Source organism: Stegodyphus dumicola, chromosome 1 (assembly GCF_044657685.1).
Source record: "Stegodyphus dumicola isolate Sdum_Otavi_A_Nest chromosome 1, ASM4465768v1".
In the NCBI taxonomy this organism is placed as follows: Eukaryota; Metazoa; Arthropoda; class Arachnida; order Araneae; family Eresidae; genus Stegodyphus; species Stegodyphus dumicola.
In genome coordinates, this window is record NC_140768.1 from 242,469,252 (window position 1) to 242,480,502 (window position 11,251).

At 28.5% G+C, this 11,251-nt stretch overlaps 1 protein-coding gene across 2 annotated transcripts in view; it reads left to right on the forward strand.

The window, feature by feature from the left end:
- Positions 1-4,248, forward strand: part of PNKP (Polynucleotide kinase 3'-phosphatase) — a 97,296-nt gene extending 93,048 nt beyond the window's left edge. For both annotated transcript variants that reach the window (XM_085826873.1, XM_085826869.1), the window contains exon 15: positions 4,056-4,248. Coding sequence is in view for 1 of the 2 variants with exons in the window: in XM_085826869.1 (XP_085682995.1) it covers positions 4,056-4,179 (124 nt within the window). In the remaining variant the exon portion in view is untranslated. The remainder of the gene's footprint in view (positions 1-4,055) is intronic.
- Positions 4,249-11,251: the final 7,003 nt, after the last annotated feature.

Below are 11,251 nucleotides of genomic sequence, written 5' to 3' on the forward strand. Positions count from 1 at the left end.
TTTAGTGACTTGCTGATATTATATGCAGTTCCGACTGGAATTAATATTAGAATAATGTATTATGAAAAACTGGTACTTTTCCGTTTGGCACCTGCCATTTTAGCATGTGTGTGCATAATGGGAAAGTATTGTGTGTGTGTGTGTGCTGAACAGAAAAGTACCATGTGTGTGTTGTCTATAAACTATTCTTATAAGGAGAAATTATTTACAGTTAAAAAACTTTAAAAAAATGTGTGGCAGGTGCATAACAGAAAAGCGTTGAACAATTATTGTATTAACTTATGTTTCAGTACAGTTGCCCATATCATAGTATATAATCAGTAAATTTGCCAAGAAAATGGTAATCAAAAAGCAAAGTAAAGCTTTGTCTATCACTTCCTATTCATTTTTAACTATGCAATAAATGTTTAGCATTGTGTTTAAATAAAGCGTAAATTCTTTTGAGTCAGTGGCTCTTACTTTTAGTATCCTGTGTCATTTGTGTATTGCTCTGCTAGTACTCTGCTTAACCACTATAATCATGGAAGTTTTGTACAATTAATCCTCCTACAATCATCCTTCAATTTAATTAGAAAATAAAATATAGGCTTTTCTGAAAAAGCTGAATATCTGTAGTTGTTGCTGTTGCTAATCTCATTTGTCTGATACATCAGAAGAAGCCCATGAGTTATAATTGTGGTGAGACCTCGAGAGGTCTTTTGGCTCGCCACATATTTTTAGTTCTTCCATGCCGCAAAGACACTATACATTTACAAACATTGTCCCATCTGGACAGCATGCTGAATATTTAAAAAACCAAATTTAATTTATTAATGCATTTTAGCTAAAAGGGGATTTTAATGGATTTGTAATTTTTATGCAGAAATGTGTGTTTTAAATCAATTTTGAGTATGAATACAAGTATAGTATAGGATATGATAGATGAACATAGTCAGTATTACATTACACATTGGATAGTCAGTATGTTACTTGCTGCATAAGATTTCTATTTCTGCACTACCCTTTGAAAAGTGGAAGAAAATATATAATTACTATAAATATACTAGTGTTAAAATGGACACCTGAAAAATATTTTAAAGATAAGAAATGTTCTGAAATATATAATTTTGGCAATTAAGATATTACTGCTAACTATTTGAGATGGAACAGGAAAAGACAAGAGGGAAATAAATATTGATTTAAATAATGCTTTCTGAGCATATGACAATTAAATATTCATTCTACTGATTGTAAATGTAGGATCAATTATTATGTTTTTACAAATTTATTTCATATAACTGTCAGCACTTTTGGGGGAGGATAGTTGTAGATAATATCATTATCTGTTTCATAATGTTGTTACAGTGATGCCTTTTTTCATTTTGATATTTCTTTATATATATTTTTTAAACTTTTCTTTTTTTAATCTTGATGAATAAACCTTCAGTGCTAAATACTTAACTAATATTCTCCAATGGCTGAACTAGGTTTATAATCTAATATTTAGATAGTGTGTTAAAAAATTAATTAAAATTTATGAATTTCCACAAGTAGATTTTGAATTTAAGCTATTACAGGTAGGCTCGTGACAATCAGCATACGTTATTTCATGTGTATACCATATATTTCTGTGTAAAAGCCTGTATTTTTTTAACTTTCCCTAAATTACTGGGGTCGGCTTATATGCGGATCTACTAAACTTGCAAAAAAATATAAGTAAGTTTTCATTAGCTGGGTGTAAAGTATAAATCAGCAAATATCTCCAAATGTAGAACTTTTTTATTTTTTTAGTTTATATTTCCTAAGTTTTTGAAAAAAAACAAATTAATGAAATCATCTGTTTTATTTTCAAAGTTTTTTATATTGCTGGTTTTGAGAATCATCGTTAAATTAAAAATCTGATGTCAGCAAAATTTGTGCTCAGCTAAAGAAAAAGTGCCAAAATCTACAGTACAATAATAATGGAATACCTTAAATAATTAGCACATAATAATTGCAATGGAAAAGGAAAATTAATCTTTTAACTTACTTTTTGGGTGTTCTGAATGGAGGGGGTGGAACTTATATATATATGCACACCTTTCAAATTCCATGTCAGAATCTGAGTTTCTGAACAGTTCATAAAATGCACTTTTACATTGGGATGTCTGAATGTATATTGTCATCATTCTAGTACTCTCCACACTAGAATTTATGACCTCTTTATGTATAAAATCATCCTCTCTATCATCCATATAGTAGCTGATGGAGCACTTTTTAAAAGCTCAAACTGTCACTTCAGAAGTAAATCATGTATCTTTTATCCATTGTGCAACTATTACTAAATGTACTTTTTTTGTAATTTCCCCTTTTTATTATGGCTCTGTTTTGAAAATAATTATAGGAGGTTAAGGGGTTATATCTGCTATGCAGTGCACAATTGCCATAATCCCCCCCCCATTTACCTTCATGGAAATCATCTTAGAACCTTTAGTGTCAACAATATAATTTGATGACAAATCAAATGACATGGAGTTTGATCCATATCACCAATCTGACATAAATCAAACCCATATTATTTTCATAATTTTGTTATATGTCATTGATAGGCTTTAACTTTTGCTTCTAGCTCTGAAGGGAAAAATTTTTTTTGCAAGCTGTTATGCATAAAATGTACCTGTTCACTAAACAATTACATCATCCTAGGTAAGGCAACAAAATCCACTGGCTTGCTTTTTGCTTTGAGAGAGTTTAGATTGCTTCATCATGTTCAGTGTCGTGATTTAGATAGCAGCATGAGTTACAAAGAATTATATTATACTATAAAGTTTATTAAAATAATTGATTAAGGATATAAAGATAAATGGTCTGTAATATTTCATTTGTTTGCGATTCTTGAAGCCATGCAAGATGTTCTTCCTCTAAGACATAAAACATAGGCTGATAACCGTATGCTGCTTTTTTGATTTTGACATCTCTGCTAATTCAAGATATTTCTTTTTTTCACTCTTAAACTTTTCATTTGCAAAGAAATGCAGAGCAGCCAAACTGTTAGAATTTTCAGCAAATGCAATCACTTGTAGTTTTAAATTTTCTGTATAAGAATTTCTCTTCCTTCTCTTTTCTTTCATGTTTCAGACAAAAAAATAGAATGGCACAGAAAATAAGGAAAATAAGGCTACAGAAGTATCTCAGATCATGTATACAAAACAACAAATGAATGAAAAAAAAAATGCTAGCTTCAATTAGGGTTACCAGAGTTAAAACTCATCATTAACGTTTTGTGTTTTATTTTACAGTGATTTGATATTGGAAAATATTCCACCCATTTTATCGCCTTGGCAACAGTTTCACTCTCATATCCAACATATTTGAACGTTACAAGAAATTTTTAGTTTCATTTCAACTTACATACAAATTCTGAATTTTGAGGTGTTTTTTTTTTTTTTTTTTTTTTTTTTTTTTTTTTTTTTTTTAATTGCACTTTCGGCTTATATTCAGAAATACACAGAAATTTTAATCTTTGCTTATTTGAGATGTTGATCTCTTCTTGATTACATTTTGTTTTCTCTTATACATATATTGATAGTGAATAAGAATATGTTCTATGCTCTTTTTATTTATGAGATCCAAATGACTATCCAATGATGATCAAGTTCCCATATGATTGTTGTATTATTTTAAAGCAAATTTTCTTAAAGCTGATAATAGCATTTTCATAAATTAACTAGAATGCATTTGTAATCAGTTGAATTTTTATTTTGATGTGTAACTTTGTATATCTGGAAAAGAGAAATGCAAAACCCTTGCTTTTTATTTGCATGGTAGTTGTAGTTTAAAATTCAAAAAGATTTTAAGACTTTTATTGATTTTATTGATAAAACAAAATATAGTTCTATACTTGTATGCCAAGATTTGTTCGGAGAGGTGTTTCTCAAAGCAGAAACAACTTCCATTCTTTTTTTAGGGAAAAATAGAATTTTTTATAACAAACTTTTAATCTGAGATCTATTTGTAGAGATTTTGAAAGTCTTATAAAGTATTGTTTTTTATTTTAATCTATATAAGTGCATTTGTATTTTTCTTTTTTCTTATAGATCAAAGTTCAAAGAACCAACACTCAAAGAAGGTTTCACTGAAGTGATAAATATCAACTTTATTCCAAAATTTAAAAGTATTCATGAAGAAAAATTGTTTAAAAGATTTTTATTGGAAAAATAATGCTCTGTATAAATACAGAGCATGCATGTAAAACATGCTGTATATAAATAATAAAAATTTTATACCTTTTTTAGCCTTTGAAAATTTTTGTCCTTAATTAAGCATTTATTTAAATTGACTTTCTCAATATTTTATTTGATCACACTTCTGTAAAAGAATATTTAAATAATAAAGCTATTTAAATTTTATTGTCATTTAAGGTTATTAGAAACCTGTAATTTAGGAATCAGCATTTGTCCATGCCAAATGTTTCTGTACAGGAATTTAAATTAAAGAAAAAAAGCTGTTTTTGTTGTAATTTGTAGTATTGGTGGGCTGTTAAAAACTTCTAGAGTTCTGACTTAAATAACCATATGAATTCTGATTTTTATGTTTCAGTTAATGATAATCACCATGTCAATTTTCGACAGCATTTTGTTATTTATTAGTTGCTAGTATAGAGTAAAAGTTCTTAGCTTGATACATGTAAAATGGATGAATTAGCATGAAATGTTGAAAATTAAAAGGCCTTATCTTTAGAGAAATAATTATTGGAAGTTTTTTATGCATAACTGAAAAATATTGTAAATAAGTAGGGAACAGAAATGATGTTATTTATGTCAATTTAATTTTTCAATGAATGTTGGAGAAAATTCCGTATTTTATTCAGTATTTCAATGTATGAATAAGATTATATCATTGCTAAACATATATAATTGTTCATGTAACATCAGTTTCCAAGTTTCAAATTAATCTTAACATATAGATGGATTTACTTTTAAAACTTCAGAAAATTTTTTAAATGCTCAAAAACAGTTACTTTGGAATCAAACAGTGATGAAAATTTTCTGTTGTTAATGTTCCTTGCTGTATTAGGAATGGAAAAATTCACACCGTCAACTCTAATTTTTCTCTTAAAATTATAATATCCTTATAAAATTATTGTAAATACCCCCTTCCAAATTTCACAAAATCAAGTTTGCGGCCTTAACTTATTAGAGCTTAGTACATCCTATTATGTCTCTAAATATTTTAATTTTTGCCTAATTAGTTTTCTTGCATAGTTTTAGTTTAAAAAAATCTGATGTGCACACCACATGATGTACTTGTACTTCCTAATAAACTATACATACTTTTTGCTACACTTCGTTTAAACTTATTTCCTTGAATTATTGTAACTTAATTAACCAATCCCTCACAAATGTTGAAAATGACCTCAAAACTGCAAATTTTGAAATTAAATATCCCAATTAATTTTTACCTTAGTCAAATTTCTTACAATTTTAATTCTTCATAACAAGTGTAAAACTTTCCCAAATGTAAGTATAGAAATAAGGAAACTATTAAAAGTTAGATTTCATTATTTGTTGGCTTTTTTTAAATTTATTTGACATTGCCAAAACGTGTAAAACACTTTTGTAACTGGGAGTATGACTACTATCAGCAGTTGTGAAAAGACCAGGTAAGGACTTTTAAGCTGCTTGATAGGGTGGTTTTATATATATCAATAAAATATGAAAGCAAATTTCTAATTTTAATTGGCTATAACTGCTTTTATTTCTTATTTAATTTGGAGACTTCCTCTCTCTATCTTAAAAATAGCACTATAAGTCTGAACTGCGTCATTCATATTAATCATGCCCAACTGTACGTAACACTTGATGCAGATACCTCTTGCCCAATCAAATAATTGTAAACCAAAACTTTTTACTCCTTCATCTGAATTGCTATGTCCTTTTTCACTTACGCTTTCCCCTGGCAAGACGCTCCTCATCCACGCTGCTGCTTACTTGCCTAAGTATGAAAACCCGTGTCCATGGAAATTATTGTATTCAATATTTAATGAAATGAAAGTAATGAAAAATATCTTACTACAGAAAGATGATCCAATGTGAATTATCCTGCAATAAAATATTTCGAAACGGCCATATCTGGAAATTTTTGGTTTATACGTTCATCCTTCCAGCTATGCAATAAAGTGTCTTCGGAGGCCAGAAATTAAAGTACCAGATTCCTTCATCTGTGCATGACATATATCTATAAATATATATATGTAAAATATAAAAAAAATACTATGGCTTTGCTTATCATGAACACGCAACCTTTAATTAACTTTCTGCAATTCAGGATCTTCCCCCTAGACCAGTACCTTCTAGAATTTGCTAGCCTATTATGTAAATAATACCATAAATAACAAATGCACGCCATTTTGCATCAGAAGCTTTCCTCTCTCTTTGCCTTTAGGGTCTACGTTGCTGCGCTTGCTCTCTTTGTTAGAATAAGTTATGATGCATTAAAGTTTAAATACTCTTATTTAGTAACGAATAAATGATCTACAGTGATAATTGAATAAAAGCTATGGAATAAAGATGTACCATTAAAAACTAAATCAATTGCCTCTTCATTTAAATTAGCCTTACCGCTCTGCAAAAACCATGCCTGAACTTTGATGCCGAAATATCACATATATATAATTAAAGACATAAAGTAAGGAATTTAGAACTAATATTTCACAAAGACCAAAAATTGAAATTCATAATTAATAAATTTCAAATAAATGCAACAAAGAATTTTAAAATGTTAAAACCAAAACACTTTAAACGAGCAAAGCCCCATTTCACTAGGAATCCAGGTATATGTTATATGGATAGAATATTTGGTTTTCAAAAGAATTGTTTTGTAATTATATATATGTGTGTGTGTTTGGTACAGCTGATTACAATAAAAAAAAGAGGTGCACAGTTTGATGTCATAGCAGTCCCATTTACAAAATTCAGGCATTCTACAGCTAATCATTTTTTAGTTATGTGAGATATATACATACGTACAGACGCCACAAAAAAATTCATTTGAAAAAAGAGTTCTTTATTCTGTTCGCACATATAGGCATCGCACAAGAAAATAATCCAGGTGGATTGGGAATGGTCAAAATGAGTATTTCCCATTGAAACAAGATACCTGAAATTTTTTTGAGATTACAATACTTCCTGCACTTCGTACAAGGAAGTAAAAAATTAATCAAAACTTGCACGGTCAAACATTGATCTAAACTCTCAGCAACCAAACAAAAAAAGAAAAATTAGTAACATTATTACAATAAAAAAATTATTTTTTATCCACTTCAAATCTGGATGTGTTTGTATTGGGCCATCCAGAAAGTTTTGCAGTTTTTAAAAATAAAGCACTTTTTCCTTCATTACTTTGTTGCTGATGGCAAGGAGTGACTTTGATTGAAGCAGAATTGCAAATATGGTCTTTTCTATTCAGATTGCATAACTGTAGCATGTGTTGTGGCATTTTGTTTCAGTGCTTAGAATGAAGAACTCAAATGTTTATTTTCATCATACTGTTATGCTCTTTATTTTAAAAAATGGGAGAAAATCTAGTCGGTCTACTTGTAAAATTTGTGTTGTTTTTGATGGCACAGTTCAAAGGTGGTTTGAGAAGTTTAAGCATTTAAATTTCAGCCTTCAAGATAATACCCACTCTAGGTGACCATCCTCTGTAAATAAGGACCTAGTTAAAGAAGCTATCTCTGAAAATCCATGTTATACAGTTCAGGAACTCTCTGATAGAATAAGTATTCCGAAAGTACTGTATATGATCATTTGAAGAAGAGTGAATATGTGAGTTGCTATGACATATAGATACCCTATACTTTCATAGCAAAATAAGATTGCTCAAATTTTGGAATTTTCTTAAGTGGTGATTCTTTGCTGAGATGAAATAAAAAAGTTTCTTTTTTTAAGTGGCTCATTACTGATGATGAGAAGTGAATACTATATAGTAAGCTTACTAGGAAAAGATCATGGGGTAATAAAAATGAGCTTTCTTCAGTAGCATTGAGAGAGACGACTGCATACTCGAAAAGTAAAACTTTGTGCATGGTAGGTCTGCAGAGGAATTGCATATTATAAATTTTTGCCACCAAATAAGGCAATAAATTTAGAAAAATACTGTTTCCAGATGGTGGTTTTAAAAGCAAAAAATTAGAGCAAAGCACTAACTGACCGGTGGTTGAAGTGTTGTCTCCTGTTATGACATTGCTTGGCCTCACATTTCAGTGAATGTCAGACTTGTATTTCTAGGTGTTTTTTGTCATCCCCGATATTCACCAGACCTTGCCTCCTGAGATTTTTATTCCTTCAGGTCTTTTCAAAATCCTCTGAATAGCCTAGACTTCTTGACTATGGAGACTATTAAACAACACCTTGATAACATCCTTACAAATAAACCTGATTACTTTTTTTTTTTTTTTTAAGGTGAATTTTCCACCTTCTAAGGAGGTGGTAAAATGTCATAGAATAAAATGGTGCCTACATTATTCAATTAATTTTTCTTGTTTTTGTACTGCTTCATTTGTATTTATCATCAAAAACTTGAGAACTCTCTGGATGACTCAATAATTTCCCCTTTCACATGTGAAGTGAAAAGGGAAATGTATCTGTTAAATTTTATATGAAAGCAAAATAAAATTACTTGCTATGTAAGATTTTTATGGTATTTGTAGTTTGGCGCATTATATACTGCATGAAAAATAAATCTGATATATCATCAAGTTTTTAAAAAACATAATTAAATTTTAAAATACTGCAATATTATGTACTCCATACTTCATGAAACATTTTATTAATGTTCATTATTACTGAAAGTTTTGGGAGTAGAATTAAAATGTAAAATAGAGTTTTAAAAAAGAAATTATTAGCTACAAATATATAATGTGTCCATAAAAGTCCTTACTTAGCCTTTATTTTCACCATCTTTCGCTGTGGTGTGGCTGTGCTTTTAGTTCCAAAAATGTTTTAAATGATGCAAATATTCATGTTTCGGCATTTTAACTTTTTATATATTTTTCTGGTCCCTGTATTTTATTTTTAGGAGTCTTTTTTACTCATTATAAAAAAATTGAAACACAAAAAGTGCAACTCCTAAAAGTAATTTGCTGTGAGTACTTACAGAAATGTTTGATATTAAAATCAGAGATAATTTACAGGGATTGTACCCAACTGAAGAGTAAAATGTCTGCATTTGTATGAATATAAAAATAAAACATCAGTTTAAAAAAAAGTTTCTGATGTTAATAGATTAAGTGATATGCATTTCTATGTAAATTATTATGAAACATATTGATCAATATAATTTTTAATGGAGGTATTATTCACAGAATCTTGTTTTAGAAAACACTGGCAGGTAAATATTACCACACAGTTAACTCATAATATTATTTGCATTAATTTAAAATAATAAAATATTTGTAGTTTTGATTTTTTGGTGCAATTACTAGATTATGATTGTAAAGTAATAAAATTTCATGAGAATATTAATAATGTATTTTTAAATTTTGCAAATTTATAAATTACTTGTGTGAAAATTCTGATTGCTTATCAAGTATAACAAAATTATATAAATTAAAAATATTACTAAATCTTGGAAGAATAACCATTGAATGGCATTTAAGGAGGAAAAAATATCAACCTTGAATTATTCTAATCTATTAACCAACTCCTCAATATAAATCGAAAATTATGTCAAACTTTAAATCATAAATTAAATCAAACTTTTTGTATTTTATTTATTTTTTTTAATGAGGGCAGAATTTTTCTAAATGTAAATATAGAAACTAGAGGGATACATTAAAAGTTAAATTTCATAATTTTTACAAAATTAATTAAATTTAAAAATTTCCAAACTTCAATATTTACATCATTTAAAATAATCTTGTATCTAGAAATATATGTCTATGACCAGTGGTTGCAGAAATAAAGGCCCGGTAAGGACTTTTATGGATTTAGTGAATATATAAGTTTAAAAATTGCTGAGTTATACTTTTTAAAAATAATGCTTTGAGAAAATATTTTTGGGAGTATAACTTTAATATTTCATTCCTTTTATAAATTAATTGTGTAATTTTTTATGCATGCCACATGTGAAAGTCTGATATTAAAATTCATAATTTATTTTTTATTGTCGTGATTTTATTTGACTCCAAACTAAGGGTGGTCAAGAACTCAAGCACTGAATAGATTTACAAGAGCTGCAACCAGATATTTATATTATTTTAAAAATAATATAGCAGTTTTGAGTAGAGAGAAATATTTCAAATAATTTAATGATCTTATTGCATTTTATTATTAATGTGATTATTTAATATAAATCTAAATATAAAAGGTAATTCTTTTTGTTCTTGTACTGTATTAAAGGATATATGTTTTTACAACACACACAAAAAATTACACTTTTTTGCAGTGTGCTGAATATTTATTTTTATTTTTCAGACGAAAAACTTAGGGTTTTTTTTTTTTTTTTCGCTGTATAAATTTATTTTGTTAATAATAATTATCAATTTATTTTAATAGGAATACAAATAAAGCAAAAAATGCGTAGTAGACTTTATAGTAATGTATTTTTCCTCCTATTTTAATGAAAAATAGCTCATTGAATTGAAAAACAGACCTAGCAGTTTCTCTTTACTTGTAGTTCTGAAACAAATGAGACGGGAAAAAAGTGGAAAAAATAGCATTTAATATATAATTATTATTTAGAATAAGCTATCAACTTAGCAGGATTTTTGCATAAATAATAGTTCAGTTTTCCAACTTAATTAATGTGAGAGCCGGTTAAGCTGATCCCAGAGCCCGGCTCTGGTATTTCTCAGTTTTTGAGATAAATCATAATTCTAGCCAAAGCTCTAAATAAGAGGGCTCTGGCACTTCTTTAATTAATTAAACCACAATTTCAGCAAATTCTTTTGAATTCGAAAATTTTATTTAGTAGTAAAATTAAATTAAAAATTAATTCTGACTTCTGAATAAATGCCTGTCTTTCCCTGGGCAACAAATCCTTAGACAAAGGTTGAGATATATAAGGAAAGAAAAGCTCCCACTCACATGTTGAAGGCTTATTTCCGAGGACATACAATGAATTTACGACAGCAAAGAAATTTTTCATTCCAACATTAGTGTCATCCCACGGAAAAGAACATCTGCAGACTTCAGGAATGACATAACCAAATGTGGAAGATGAAATTGTCACATGTTACATTGTTCTTAACTAATCCTTGGATTCGGGAGAAATTTCTTTATTTTCACATTCT